Source organism: Pinus tabuliformis, chromosome 1_2 (assembly GCF_031772625.1).
Source record: "Pinus tabuliformis cultivar Carrire ecotype Pingquan chromosome 1_2, CPIR1, whole genome shotgun sequence".
NCBI classification, from domain to species: domain Eukaryota; kingdom Viridiplantae; phylum Streptophyta; class Pinopsida; order Pinales; family Pinaceae; genus Pinus; species Pinus tabuliformis.
The window spans coordinates 256,548,005-256,564,562 of NC_142298.1; the positions used below are offsets into that span (position 1 = coordinate 256,548,005).

General features: G+C 34.5%; 1 protein-coding gene and 1 pseudogene across 1 annotated transcript in view; both read left to right on the forward strand.

Annotated features, from left to right (window-relative positions):
* Positions 1 to 4,783, forward strand: part of LOC149205338 (thaumatin-like protein pseudogene) — an 89,069-nt pseudogene extending 84,286 nt beyond the window's left edge.
* A 6,488-nt stretch (positions 4,784 to 11,271) lies between these two features.
* The window catches only part of LOC149205339 (sm-like protein LSM4), a 91,755-nt gene continuing 86,468 nt past the window's right edge, over positions 11,272 to 16,558 (forward strand). The window contains exon 1 of the mRNA XM_089395010.1: positions 11,272 to 11,593. Coding sequence (XP_089251136.1) covers positions 11,591 to 11,593 — 3 coding nt within the window. The 5' untranslated portion in view covers positions 11,272 to 11,590. The remainder of the gene's footprint in view (positions 11,594 to 16,558) is intronic.

Consider the following 16,558-nt stretch of genomic DNA (forward strand, 5'->3'; position numbering starts at 1 on the left):
ACCAACTATATTAGTATCATAGACAACATACCATAAACACATAATTCATTAATCAACACAAAACTATACATAAGATAACATTAACCAATGACTACATTTCAAGCTTGCACAGGCCATATGTCCAGTATATCGACAATATTAAAAAGTTTTGTTATTCAATTGACATTAGGGAGTCATAAGATTCATGAAGATAGGCATTGGTTAGGGACCATACTCACCTTCCAATTGTAGACTGCTACAATCAAACTTTCTGTGCAGTGGTCTCCCCAGAGCCAAATTCCAGTGCATAAGGGGACTGCTCCTAGGATACAACCAAGCTCTTCGTTGCCTAAAATGGTTTCCAGGATAATCTTCTAGTCGAATCCCACCAATGATGCCAGACCAAATTTTCTCAGCACTCCTTAAAAAGGCTATCGAGTAAGTATCTTCTTCCCTAGAGATGCACCCACCAATCCCATAAAAATCTCCTCCTTTAGCTGTCTGAACTCTAGTTTTAGGTGGTTATTTACTTTCAACTTGGTCCACATCCTCTAGACCAATTAACCTTCTTCCATTTGTCCCTCAGTTCCAATTTTTTCTATTAATATCTACATGCCCAATCTTGCAGGCCAATCAACTAAATGCCACTTAATCTCTAGCTCCTTACTTGCCATCTATCCCAAACAACATGCCCCCCTCAACCCTGAATCAATGTCCCTTGACTCAACCTAGGTGCATATTTTTCTTTCAAAATATTTACAATATATACTAAGGTAAAAATGACTGGGGCTATCACACCCTATATGAATAGTAGATTTCCCACCTCTCCCATGCAAGGATATGTCACCACCCATAATAACTCTCCTCTATTCAAGCATGAGAACACTAATACAAAGGACAAGGGGATTGTTTTGAGTTAATCTTTGTTTCATGTGGCATCGTGAGCCTCATTGCTTATCTATTAATACATGATGCATGCCTTTCCTAATGATTATATCCAAAACATTCACGAGAGATAATCAATGAATGTAATGGCCCCATTTTTTCTAGAGGAGCCTTGATTCAAAAGCATTCCCTTCTATTGAGTTTGCTTGACTATCGAGAGATCGAAGGATATAATAATACTCAACCGAGTCAAAACACCTTGTACTTCCTTGATTTCGTACAATTAGTCTAACTATACATGATGATTTTGAGAGATGAAATCTCTTATTTGATTAATAATAATTGAAGAATCTCCAATGTCCATGAGGAACCTGACTTGCCTTGCCCCAAGAATTTGACTCCTTGATATAAAGCTAAGGCCTTTTCCTAACTCTTAGGTTACCCCAATCCCCAGGTGTAGATTAATTCACATTATCCCTTGGGGTTGTGAACAACCCCTCTAACACTTACCACCCTAATCACATTTTGTTGATTTAGAGTAGACATGTATTAATTAAATTTATTACCAATTAATCACCCCACTTTGATGAACGAGATTAAATATGTTAACTTTAATTTTATTATATTTTCCAATATAATATTTCTTCAAAATTTTAAATTAACTTATATAATAATATCGATCTCAATTTAATACAATAACACAACATTTGCTCCTAGAAAGTTTAATATTAATAATTGTGACGAGAGACGCTCTACAAACCAGTACATGAGGGAGATGTTGTAACGTAACACTACATTAAAAAAATTACGTGACAACATCTCCCTCATGTACTGGGTTGTAGAGCACCTCTCGACGCAATTATCAATATTAGACTTTCTAAATATATTGATATATATATATCTATATATATATATATATATATATATATATATATATACAATGTCAAGGGATCAAAGAATATTATGTATTAGATTCACTTATTGATCAGAAAACAAATAATATTAGGTATTAGATTTGCTTATCAAGGGAATGCAGGGATAACAAAGTGCATTATGATTTAATTGCAAATGTAAACACTTTTGGGTAGAAAATTGTATAAAGTTTTGAGTAGTTCAGAATTCTAAATAATGGTTGGAAAACTTGTTAACAAGTTATAATGATATTTTTGGAGATGTTGGGCATTAACTTTATATGGAGAACAATAAAGCAATTTAAATTAAAAAAAAAAATTCTTATATTTTCACTTTCCATAATTAGGATGATGTGTAATTTATTTTATTTTTAATGTGAAGTTGATATATAATATTTTAAAAATATAAATAACAAAAAAAAAGTTTAATGTGAGTTATAAATAAAATATGTTGAGTAAAATATCTTAACACGAAACATATATAGAGAGCGAGAGATTGAGAGAATTCTTATTCCGTTAATAGTTGTTTTCTAATTCATTGCATGAGGGAGATTTGTAATTCTTTTAATTCTTAAAATTGATTTGATATGTAAGATTTTCGAAAATATTGATAATGAAAATAATTAAATGTATGCAAATAAGAAAAAAAATCAGGGGACACGTTTTAACATTTTAATGTGGAGAACCTGAATTATAAATAAAATATTTCAATGTTAAATACATATATAATATACTAGCCTAGATCTGTCTTAACTCCAGATCTACCAAGGGTTGAGAGGGATCAAATCTCTTTTCGCTCTAAAGGATGATTGCATCTCAAGAGTTTTGATTGAAAAAATTTATTTCATCATTGAAATCAAATACTCTCTATTTTCTTAATATACTAAGGTAACTCATCCATCTTAAAATAAAGTGATCATATTACTTAAATATTCAACAAATTTTGTGTGACTTCGCACAACTCGAACCAACCTAGATCCATCTTGACTTTGGATCTATCATGCCTCGAGAGAGATCAAATCTCTCGAGGTGCAAACCTTTCTTCAAATTTTGCATTAAAAAATTAGGTTTGCACCTCGAGAGATTTGATCCCTTTTGAAACTTGATAGATTCGAAGTTAAGATGGATCTAGGCTAGTCATAGTCTAATTGTGTTATAGATTAACACTTTTTCAACTATTTAAAATAACACAAAAGGAAATTGATATTTTTTATTTGAAATCCAACCATAATTATTTTAAATTTGTTACAATTATAAATAATAAATATTAACACTATACAATTTAATTCCAATAAAAATATTTAAAAATGTAAATAACAATTTTATTAATCACTAATTATAATTTGAAGAATGATGATTTAATTATTATTATTATTTAACATTATTTCATATTAATTACATGGAGGTGCTCTCCAACTCAGTGTGGAAGAGATGTTGTAATGTCCTTTCCTATGTTGTCCCATTATGTAAATAAAAATAATAAAAATAAAGATAAAAAAACCATACATAAAAATAAAAATAGCGTAGACCCATGGTATTCATGTGGAATATAACCTATTTAGAAGGGGAGAGACTCTTTAAAGGAGGAAAGACCAGTGTAGATTCATCTTAACTATGGGTTTACCAAGCACTGAGGTGCAAACCTTTGTTAAAGTGAAAATAAATTTGATCCCTCTCGATGCTTGATAGATATGGAATTAACATAGCTCTAAGCTACTATATAATCTCACCTCAACACCACAAATCTATCAATATATGTAACCTAAATTATAACCTTACAAAAAACACATAGCTACAAAGCTACTAAAGTAAATGATGTATATGTATATGTATATACATATACGTATATTTTCACGATTCCCGAAGATCAGTGACCACTATGTCCACGAAATATTTCTACGAAGCAGATCTATTAGAAAGGACCATTCCCGAAGATCAGTGACCACTATGTCCACGAAATATTTCTACGAAGCAGATCTATTAGAAAGGACCACTTCCTACCGGCTCAATCACAGAGCCTGATCTCGAGAATGTCGAGAGAATTGAACCCGTAAATTTTCAATAATAAAGACGCTTTCATTATAAGGATTCAACCAATTTTTCTAACCCTTAAAACTAAACCAATAATACATTTCCAATACCATTAACTTTTAATTAATTAACTAAACTTTATAATAAACCTTTACACGAAGATAAAAAAGGACACTGAAGTGGTAATTGGTGCGTAAACTTCCAATTCACCTCCCTCTTCGAATATGAATCCATATTTACACCGAAGGCGTTTCTTTTTGAAAGTTTGCACGCCGACTTTCGTCTATAACTTTGTTTTCCACCATTGGTTAGCAAGCAACTGTGATTGTTTTCCATCGTCGATTTGAGCAAACAATTGTTGGTTGTCATTACACCTAAGGAGGCACTTTGCACGTTGTGCTTACCAATGGCGGGTTCCTTTTAATTCCCTTACAAACAATGTCCATTATTCCCCCCTTGGGATGGCCAAGGCAAATATGGGGTTGCCATGGTTACTCCTTCGATAATGACTGAAAGGGCCTTTGTGCCACGTGCGATTGCGGAAGCCAAGTCCAATGCAACGGTTCTGGAGGCGCGCCACGAACCACGTTGGCCGAGTTCACCCTTGGCACCCAAGACTTCTATGTCGTGAGCCTGGTCGATGGCTACAATCTTCCCATTGCCATAGCTCCTCGCATAGGCCTTGGGAAACGCACATATGCTAGGTGCATCAGTGGCTTGAACCTGAACTGCCTGCGTTCACTTTAGGAGAAGAATCAACAAAGTTGTGTCATGGCTTGTAAGAGTGCCTACTTTACTTTTCATATGCCTTAGTGTTGTTGCATGGGTTCCTATGGAAATCCCCAAACATGACCCATTAGTTTCTCTCGTCTATTTAAGAATCTATGTCCCTAGCTTACAATTATGCCTATGATGATCCAGACAACTTGATGACATGCTCTGGGGTTGACTATCTCATCACCTTTTGCCTTCCTTAACAACGATGTTGTAAACGCTTTGCATTTTTGAACATTTAAGAGCAACTATTTGGGTATTTAAGACCATGGCTTTCGGGGAAGGGTCAAAGAGTAATAATTTTGACATCGTAGCGGCATCGAATAGTAACAACTACAACAAGCATATTCATAATGGTTACCATAATGCAGTTCATTGCATTGGCAAACAAATGTTTTACGTTGAAGATTTGAACACTACATGGGTGGATGTGGAAGTGGTTTAGTTTTCATGATTTAATGCTTGTTTACCTTGAAGAATTAGTTTCATAATTGGTGTAATCATATGACCATACAGAAAATATTTGTGCAATATGAAGTTAGTGCCTTATACTCTCTTATTTTCTTAATGTGAATTAGCCCATATTTATTATGAGAAATTGCTATAACACCCATTTACACATATTATATATTTTTTTTCTCACTTAATTTCTTGGATGACTATAATTTTGTTTTTAACTGAATTTTTATGATAGCTTTATAATTTTGTCAATTTTTAAGTGGATTACTAATGAGGGTCTTTATTTTTACCAATATTACCCGATCTGTATTAAAAGACAAACATTTTCTTTTGGGTTTTAAATAAAATAATGTTAAAAGATTAAGTGTATCATTATTGTGGAGATTTTCAAACTTAGTTTTATTTTTTCTCCTTTTATATATTTATGTTAAAAAAGATTAATTGTATGATTATTGTGGAGATTTTCAAATTTAAGTTTTATTTTTTTCCTATATTTTATTATATTATATATTATTATATTTAATGCTGTATTATAATTAAAATTTAAAATTTACTTCAATATAATCATTAAAAAATTTTAATAAATTTTTAGGTAAAGCAACCAAATTAAAATGTGTTTAATTTACATTATTGATGGTATTAACATTTATTAGTATGATATTTAGTTTATTGAATCTTAAAAAGGTAAGGAATTATTTGAATTTCTTTAAAGTTTTATTTTTATATTAAGAAATATCCAAAAATCAAAATTATCATAAATTTATTGAGTTAGAAAGTTAAAAAGGTTGATAGTATGACAAATCTTTCAAGACCCTATAATAACAAGGTTCAAGGTTATTGTGACAATATACTCAATATAAAATCAACATGTCACTTACGGGGAGGTGAACCTAGGTGGGGAGTGTAACAATCATTCCTCCCAATTAGTCTGAATAAGCCCAATTGTTCAAATTGAGATTTAATTTGGGTACATGCTACACATTTTTTAAAAATGTGTGAAAAAGGTAATAGATTATTTTATCTCATGGCTTTTTGTGAATTGTAAAACACCTAGTTTCACTATGGAACTTGTTTTGTTTTTATATTTTAGCAATGTTGATTCCCTTCTCACACTAGTCCAAAGTTTGATACTTTTGATCTTTTAAATTATGAAACCTCTTTAGAGTGTCTTAATTTTCTTTTATCCTCTAATACTTTATCCACCAAAATTATTCAATTTTCTTTATCCTCTAGTTTTTCTTTGCATGGTTAGTTTTGCCACCGGTTTAGGGTTTGAATGTTTTATCCACCAAAATTATTCAATTTTCTTTATCCTCTAATACTTTAATCTTCTAATTTTCCTAAAGATTTGAATGTTGCATGGCTAGCTATGGTAGTTTTGCCACTTGTTTAGGGTTTGAATGTGTCAATTTTGGAGTCTCAAAGATTTGTTCAGTTTTGGAAATTTTGCATTCTTATAAATGAGAGTGCCTATGCAATATTGGGTTTTGTTTTTTTGTTTTTATTTATTTATTTATCTTTTTTAAAGGTAAATTATAGGGTATGTGTTTTGATTTTTGATAGGAAGTACTTGCATATATTAAATGTGTTTTGAAATTTGATAGGAAGTATCTCCATATATTAAAAATGTCACTGAATCTTAGTTTCACAAAATCGGAGAAGTGCTGCAAAACATTAATTAAAATACCCAGTATTCAAAAGAGCTTCATCCTCAAAATGTGTTGCCTTCCATTTAGGAAGAAATTGTTGTTGTGTGTCATCATAGACATCCAACATAATACGACCATTTGCATCTAGATGGTAAAATTCGTCCATGATATCAAATCTTGGAATTTCTTGCCACATTGAAATTTCATACTCTTATGAATTTCTAAGGAGCTTCTTTACTGTGATAAGTATCTTCTTGAATGTGTATTTGAAAATATATCACGTCTTTGGAGTGCATTTGTTTGGCTTTTTTAAACATGGGATGAAAAAGTTGCCCCTTTAAAAGAAACAAATTTGTAGAAATTTAGGTAGTTGTCACTATCTTGAAATTGAAGCTAAAATATATTGATTTTGATAAAGTCTTTCGAATTAATCACATTTCAAGTTGTTGGTCGACGTTTTGAACCAACTAATGTGGTTCATCCTCAGGACATGGCTTCTGATTTATTTACATTTTCACCTCCTGAATTTGAATCTCTCAAGGAGATAAATGTACTTTTTTCAAAATTAATTTTGTTAATATTTTTTTGTTAGCATTAGGATGAAACTATATATTGCATACTTGTGTTTTCAATAAAGGAATAAGCTTTCAAACATGGTTGCAAATGACAAGCATCTGGCATGTAGGCTCAACACACACTGAACCAGGTGGAATAAGAAAAAATTAGAGAAATACTTAACATAAGCTAGACCCTACCAACTGAGACACGGTACAAATTACAGTTTCAAAGTAAACCAAAAGTATATTACGAATGAAATGATTTTGGGTCATTTGAATGTAATTAAATTTATTGATTTACTTGTATTGTATAAATGAAAATATATTATTATTTGTGTTATTAAAAGTTTTTTGAAATTATGTAACTAATTTCCAATTCTAGCATGCATTGTCAAATCTTCTATTCCTTCTGTGTATCTTTGCACCTCTAGAGATACTTGCTAGTTTTAATTTTTTTATACCATGTACTATTTTCAAGACAATGTTAGAGAGATTAATTTAGAAGGAGAAAATTGGTTTCAAAAGCTTCAACAGTCATGGGTTAACAAATATAATTCAAAGTGCACTTGAGAAGTGCAAAAAATAGGAAATCAGAATCAATTTGTTTTCCTGTAAATGCTTGGTTTGATGAGGAATGTAAAATGGCAAGGAGAACCTTGAAAAATGCGGGCAAGGAGAAGATGAATGTAAAGTTATATAAGCATATAGTAAAAAGGAAAAAATATGAGTTCATGCAAATAAGGCGAGAATAGTTAATATATCTAATCAAGAATAAACCAAAACGTTTTTGGCAAGAACTTCAACCAGGGAAGAAGCAAATTGAAAATAATATTACAACCAATCAATGATCTGAATATGCAAGACAACTCTATGAGAAAGAATTAGAGGCAGAGCCTCCCCCAAGATCAACACAACTACAAAGTTCTTCACGTTACAGGAGGTGGAGATTGGAATTAAGAAGCTTAAAATAGGAAAGACAAAGGACTTGGTTGAACTTCAAGCAAAGTATCTAAAATGGGGAATGAACACTCTTACAGCGCACATCATGGAAATATTCAACAACATCATTCAACAAGGATTCCCAAGAGACTAGACAACTAGCCTAACAATACCCCTTTTTAAAAGTGGAGACATTAATAATCCTCCCATCTATAGAACCATTATGATAAATCATTTGTTTGCAAAGCTTTTCAACAACATGGTAGAAAATAGAATGAGTAAGTGGGCAAAAGTAAAAGAAAAGAGGGCAAGAGGACAAACAAGTTTTAGGCCGAACCATTCTAGAGTGGATCATGGTATCACATTGAAACACATTGTTGAAAAAGTTTGGGAGGACAAAGAAGAAGTATTTTGTTGATTTGTTGATGTAGAAATTAGAACAAACCGATATATGCAATGTCCTAAAGCATAATACTTGTTCTGCTTCTACAAAACATTAAGCGGAAGCATAATTGAATTCATGAGCAACATCAAGTAGAAACATGCATAACTGATCAAGAGAAATAATCACACATAACACAAGATATATCCAGGGGAAAGCACCAGCATAAAACCCCAACCATGTATTATTAATCAAGTGGAGATCCTCTTCAACATACAAAAAGAATCAGTTCAATAGCTATCATGCTCTCTCTGTACTCTAATGATCTTCAATCAGAAGATGAAAATCATGGACTACCTAGGCCTCAATATATAGGCCACAAGTCCTCCAATCTCCTATAATAGATCCTTCCCCATGCAAGGAATACTTACTAGAAATATCCAAGCATCTGATAGTACACTGTCCCACATATGATCTCAACTGGGTCTCTGACAAAACTGACATGCAATAGATATCCATGAGTGAATTCTCAGCTATCTAAAATAATAGTTGTCACATGCATGCAAGCATTAACAAACTATATTCTATTATATTAACAACTTGTTAAAATAATCTAACTGGACTTGACTAGTTAGAACCAAGTCAACTGATTCTCTCATTATAGAACTCTTACTTATTCCCTCAATCAGTGGAGGAAATTAAGGATAAATTCCTCAATCAGTGGGACAACTCATGTGCATGCTCACAAAGACTTCAAATTCGAATTTCCTTAACTAATTAACTCAACTGAATTAATTAATTAATATTTCCAACTGCTGTTAAGACCAAAATTAATTTTACTTCCTATAGATAGACTAGGGACTGCTATAAATAGGAAGGGACCCAGAAATGCTATTTTTAGAACTTTCTATTTTTAGCAGTTTCACCTCTCACCCAATGTGGCCAATGACCTCACTGGCCAAACTGCTATTTTTAGACATGCTATTTTAAGCAGGTCTATTTTTAGCACATTCTAAATTTAGCATTTCTTGTTGCACACTTTTCAACAGTTGACTTCAAAAAGGCATTTGACACAGTCCATAGAGATAAGTTGTGGTGTAGAATGGAGGAACTCGAAATTCCTTTGCATTACAGAGCAGTTTTCCATAGACTTTATGAAGAGGTGAAAGTCAAAATTAAAACCTCAACAGGTATTTCAGAAAGCTTTAGAAGTGACATTGGAGTCAAGCAAGGTTGCCTTCTATCACCTACTCTTTTTGGTTTATATATTGATAAATTGGAAGAGTGGGTAAATTTGCAAGGTGGAGATGGTGTTCCGTTGGGGGAGTTTGTCATAAAGCTTCTTTTATATGTTGATGATCTTGTATTGATTTCTAAATTGGCACGTGGATTGCAAATACACCTATATGCCCTTGAGCATTTTTATAGAGCAGTGGGGATGCAAGTCAATATTGGCAAGACCAAAATAATGTTTTTCTCTAATAAAAGGAAGCACAACCAACACACGTTCTTCTTTGAAAGCAACATTCGTGAAGAAGTAAATGAGTACAAGTACCTTGGGATTGATTTCAACAACAAACTTAATTGGGAGGACTGTAGAAAGAAGAGAATTTTAGGAGGGTGAAAAGCATTATATGCTCTTCAAAACAGATGTAGAGAGACAAAGTTATGGGATTGAAAAAGGATTAAAGTGTTTTTTGGACTCCTAGTTTGTCGAGTGATGCTATATGGGTGTGAATTGTGGGCTAGCAGCACCCCTGTCTCAAAATGGAAACAAATTGAGAAAATCCAAAAACGCTTGATCATGAGCAAGTTAAAAATAAAAAATTCGGTACCTTATGAGATAACCTAGAGTGAAACAGAAGCAACTCCTATTGAAGCAATTGCAATGGTGCGGCTCATAAGATATCTAAAAAGAATTGAGCAAATGAGAGTAGGTAGATGGCCTAGTTTTATCTTCAATGAAGGCATGAGTGAAAGAAAGAAAACGTGGATGAAACAAAACTACACATGGATGAAAAAATGGAATATTTGCCTCAATGCTTGTCCCACAAATAACAAGGAGTTAAAGAATTTTGTTATGGAGAAGTTTTGTAAACTGGTATGGGTAAAAAGTTGGGTAGAAAGAAGAAGTACTACATGGAGGAATTCAATCCTACATGTGATCTACAACAAAAAGAGTTCATTGGAGCTAGCATTTTGAGGAGGGCAAAGATTCTTATTGCTCAATTAAGAACCAACTCGCATCAACTTCGATGTGAAACAAGACAGTGGAAAAGGCCTAAAGAAGCTTGGGAAGAACATGTGTGTATATTTTGCACGTATGGGGTAGTGGAATTGGAAAAAACATTTCATTTTGGAATGTGATGCATTCAAAAACATCAGAGAAAATTATGAAAATATATTAGCATCAATTTCTTGGCACTGTCTTTTCAGCAACGAGATTGTTGAAAAATTGAGCCAACTCATCATCAATTTGAATAAGAAAATGATTAAATTGCAAAAAACGAAAAACAAAAAATTAATAATCCCATAGACTATTTGTAATTTCATCGATGTTAAAATATCATTTCATTTTATATATATATATAATATTTTTTTTTTTCAAACTCAAAAGGATTATTTATTAAATTGAAACATAGGGGAAAGCACAATGATACCGTGACCATACCTATACCGTGGTCGTGGTCATGTAACCCGCAAGATCTGAAAGGGTTTGAGAAACTTTCGGTCGTAGGCATCACTATATAGGGGTTTTGAGAACTTTCCGTCATAGGCATCACTGTAGTTATGTAAAATAAGCTTTAATAGCAATAAAGGCGTAAAAAACAGCCTTGCTGAGAGATTTCAGAACGTTCTGCGGAGCAGGGCATACTTCAAGATTTCGCACGTCCAAATTCCAGAAGGGTTTACGGGTTGTATTTTTCATTTTTCTGTTTCGGCTTCTGCTTTAGTTTCGTTTGCGTTCCACGGTTTCGAACTCCGGACTTCCTTCGGAGCATTTGGATACTTTAATCGCTCAAAATGGTACATTTACGCTTCTTCATTCAATCATTACGTTTCAGTAAGTCCGAACTAGTTTGTTTAATTTAGCTTGCTTGCAGTTTCTGAATATTTCCATTATGTAGTTAGTCGCCTATTCGGTCTCGCATCTTTTGTACATATTTATCGTTAGGGTCTCGGACGGATGGATTATGGAGGCTCTGCAAGTTTTCTTTGGATATGTTTTACGGAATTGATGCGGTTTGTATAATGATCTTTTCGCCCTTTTTAAGCACCCAACTTTAAGTCGGCCTGGGCTATCTTCTCACTGGAAATCTTTGGATTTCTCTTGGATGACATCTTCATTCCATCATAAATCCTCTGAGAATAATGGAAGTACTTGGAAAATTCTTAAAGACAGACACTTCGTTCTTCCTCACGACTCACTCTGGCCTCTGATGCAACGATGCCATTTATTTTTTTCATATCCACTCGTGTATGCCTCCATGAAAATCAATTTCTTGTCCTAGAGATCTTCAGTCATCATGTTTTTTCTGTTCAGAACATGAAGAAGTATTTTATACCTCACTGAAATAATATGCCTCTCTCGCTCACTGAGGCCTCGCACTTCGTAAAATGCCGTAACTCTGCTATTATTGCATGTGTCCGTGACTGTGCACAACTCACCTCATCTGCATCATTGAGACCTTCATGAGATTTGTGGGCAGCTAAATTGGATTCTAGGTCAGAACTTGTAGATACGAATACCCTAGGATGGGATTCTAGAGTTGCAGATAGATATTTTTTCCTATATTGCCGCTGATCACGTTTGCATAAATTGTTACATAGAGCGCTTTTCTTCATATGCAGACTTTAGACATTCTAGCTTCCTAGGTACTCTAAATTAACTATTATAAGAACTATTGGGACTTCTTGTATGCACAGGGCCTTAATCTGCAATATCAGACATAATATCTGCCAGACATGGTGCTTCCTTCGCTTCTAGAAGCCTTTGGCACTTGGCCGACCAATCTTCTGTTTCAGATTTGGTTTTGCGTTGGTCATTTAAGCAAATTTTGAATCTCAACGTTATATAGATGTCAATTCCGTTCAAAGTAACCCCATTCCTTATAAGATTATGCCCTCAGTAGCTTTCTCTTTTTTATCTCTGATAATGCTTAGCTGTTTAGTGCACTTTTGGATTCAGTCATTTTTGTCAGCCTTTTGTCGAAGGGCTTCCTCCAATTGTTTTTTTCATTGAGTAGCTTTTACTTCTGCTTTTTGCCACTGGACACTTAATGATTTTCTTGTGCTAATTAGATAAGCACAATTTTCTACACCTGTTAATTACTTTCAATGATTTATGATATTACTTTAACACGCCTCAGTAAATCATTAAGCAATTACACACAAAAAATTCAATTGGTCAAACAGTCAAACAATGCGGCCCACTTTCTCAGATTGCTTCCCACGTGTGAGAGAGAAAAATGTTGGTGATGAGTGAGTAAATGAGAAGTTCAAGTGTCTTTTTATAGTGATATTAGGGTGCCCAAGAGGCATGTCTCTTTGCAAATAGAATTTAATTTTCTTTCTTCTATTTTTTTTTTGTTATTTCTTTCTTTTAACTTGTGTAGTTGGGGAATATCTTTTGCAACTATTTAAAAAATCAACACTCCCTCTTAGCTATGGAGGTATTCACTCTAATTTCCTCAAGATATCCACTTAGCTGAAGAATTTCTCCATCCCAAGAAAGATTGAATGAGCCTGCTATGTTAATGTATCCATTCACTTCATGTTCCATTCTAGAGCCATGTGGGAAGCATCCTCCATCACTGTCATGTAAAGGATCTAGTCACCCACTAGCCAAATACCTTTTGGCAATATGGTTAGGTGCCCCTTGACTGGGGTAAAACAAAACTAGTTCTGGTTCACCAACTAACCAAGTTGTCACTTGGAAGCTAATCAGTTTTCCCTCACCAATGGTGAAACCATGGGCCCATTTACCATCCCACCATGTTGTCACATGTTACTTGAATGGTAAAAATACTTGCCCGATGCTTTGAGGCACTCACTCTATGCAACAGCCAAGTAACCCTTGGCAATATGGTCAGAACCTTCTGATCGTGGGAGCATTCCGGGCCTTGATGCTATTTGGGCTATTCTCCCTAGCCACATTACATGGAACTTGGTCAATACCCTTGACCTAGGGAGAATGTTTTAATTTTAGGATAACAATGGTATGTTCTATCCTAAGAGCAATTTTACTTCAATTTTCTTTCGGCACATGAAAGTATATGGGGCTACCAAAAATTCTAAACTGAGAAAAATCAGGTTTCTTACTGGTGAGGGCATCGATTTTGAACGTACACAACAGTGTTGGCAACTTCCCCCCATAGGAACTTTGGAAGTCCTTAATCATGAAGCATGGCACGAGTGGCTTCTATAATGGAACGATTCTTCCTTTCAATAACACCATTTTGCTCAGGAGTATATGTAGTAGTAGGCTCCCTCTTAATGCCACCTTCCCTGCAATAGTCATTGAATTCATTTCACTCATACTCGGTTCCATTATTGGTTCTCAATATCTTGATCTTCTTCCGTGTTTGATTTTCCATTGAGGCTTTGAAGGCACGAAACCATGAGAATATTTCGTCCACAAAGACAACATAATATAAATATCCACCTAATGATGTCACAGGCAACATACTAGATAGATCAGAATGAACCAATTGCAAAATGTCTGTGGTCTTGCTATCACTTGAGGGGAATGGTCCCCTTGTATGTTTTCCCTCGGCACATCCCTGACATACACCTTCATGCTCTATTTTGAATTCGGGCATACCTGTAACCATCTTCCTTGCATCGGGTAGAGCCTTATAGTGAAGATGAGCAAACCTCCGATGCCATAGTTCAGATTGAAGAGATGTGTCGCAAGACATGGCTCCCAGTGGACTTCCTCCAACTTGATATAAACTGTCAACCCTGAATCCAAGAGTAAATGCTTCTTTGAAATTTCTTTTCCACACACGTACCTTTCCATCGATGAATGCCACCTTGAATCCTTTGTCTTCCATCGCCGAGATAGACACTAGATTCTTTTTTAGATCAGGTACATACAGTACTTCTTGAAGATGAACGGTGTTACCTTGATTCAATTGAAGGGTAACATTTCCAACGCCCTTCATGGGATAGGTGGCGTTGTCTCGAAGGATAATTTCCAAATTTGTATCTTTCTCTATCAGATTTGAAAGAGCTTCCTTGTACCCGGTGAAGTGACTTGAGGCACCACTATCAATCAATCATTTTCCCAAAGTAGCCGGAGGAGAGGCAGTAGAGAGGGCAGATATAAGATAAAATTCTTTTTGCTTAGAATTTACAACATTAGACTCATCATACCTGAAGTTTCTTGTTCTTTTAGAAGCTCGATCATTACCAAGTTGAGTAGCGGAAGCATTCCTTTTCCCGTTGTTGTTGAACTTGCCATTCCTTTGATTGTTGTTGTTTCCCTTGGAATGATTGCGATCACATCATGAGATGTGTCCCTTCTATTTGGACAGTCCTTGGCGTAGTGACCAAACTTGTTGCAAACGAAGCATCTTCTCGTCCTTCCATTTCTAAATCCCGGTCTTCCTTGACTTTGCTTCTTTGAACATGCATTGATCTTCCTCTTAGAATGAGCAGAGAATGTGGTAGGATTATTCCTATTCGAAGGCATCTCCAATTTCATCATCCTTGTTTCTTCTTGAGAACATCTAGTCAGCAATTCTTCAAAACTTGGAATTTTGTCATTATTGAGAATAGTAGTGTTGAACACATGCCATTCGGGAGGAGGACATCCAAGGGCAATGAGAGTGAGCTCCCTGTCAGCAATAAATTCACCAATCGAAAGAAGATCATTTTTGATCTCGGTAATCCTCATGAAGTAGGATTGAATATCCTCACCTTTTCCCTTCTTTATATCCTTCAACTTGTTCTTGAGGAAAATAATTTGATTTGCATTGCTAGATTTGAACATGCCAACCAACCTGTCATATATCTCCTTTGATGTATTCAAATTGGAGATGTAAGCAACTAAGTGCTTATGAATAGAATCCCTGATGATGTTCTTGGTTTTGACTTGACCCTTCTTGTACTTTGTCTTAGCAGCAGCGGTGCATTTGAAGGAGGTTCCAGAATCTTTCTCTGCACATAATGCATGACATCTTGCTCTTCTAAAGTCAAATCAAGAGACATCTTCCATGCATGGTAATCAGACTTATCATGAAGCTTATCATCAAACTTGAAGTAGGATGTGGCGGCCATTGAGACTTGTTCTTGATCAGTGATTGCTCCTCTTAGTGATTGCTCTTCACTCTTGCTTGGGCTTTGTCTTCACCTCAACTCTGATACCATGTTAATTTTAGGATAACAATGGTATGTTCTATGCTTAGAGCAATTTTACTTCAATTTTCTTTATTAACCCAATATCATATCCAGTATAGCAATCACATCAACATGATAGTAAAATGCAGATAAAACATAAATCAACTCCAAAATCAGCCACGAGAAATTCTTAATTTCTCGTCTCGTGCTTGATTGGGAGTCTCTTCCTACATAGTCGAACGACCTTAGTGCTCTTGATTAAATACAAATTCCATACCCTAGTATATGACAAAATCCAATGGAAACATTGCAATCCCCCCAATCCTGAAATCCTGAAAAACAGATGAGTTTGTTGGATTTTGAGTGAGATCTAAAATTCTACTTTCTCCATATGAAATCCAATGAGGGCAAAACCACTCTCAAACATCCTGAGTCATTTCATTGTAATGTTAAAAATTTAAGTAAAAGGATGAAAAATGAAAAATAAATGAGAATGTCACTTTTACAGAATTTAACATTACCATGAACTGCATATCAACACTAGGGCCATAGGCTTGAACATTAGGCCGCCCCACTCAAAAAAATCCTCTTTTTTATAATTTGAGAGGCATCTAGAAGCATCAAGAAGATATTTTAGTCACCCAAAAA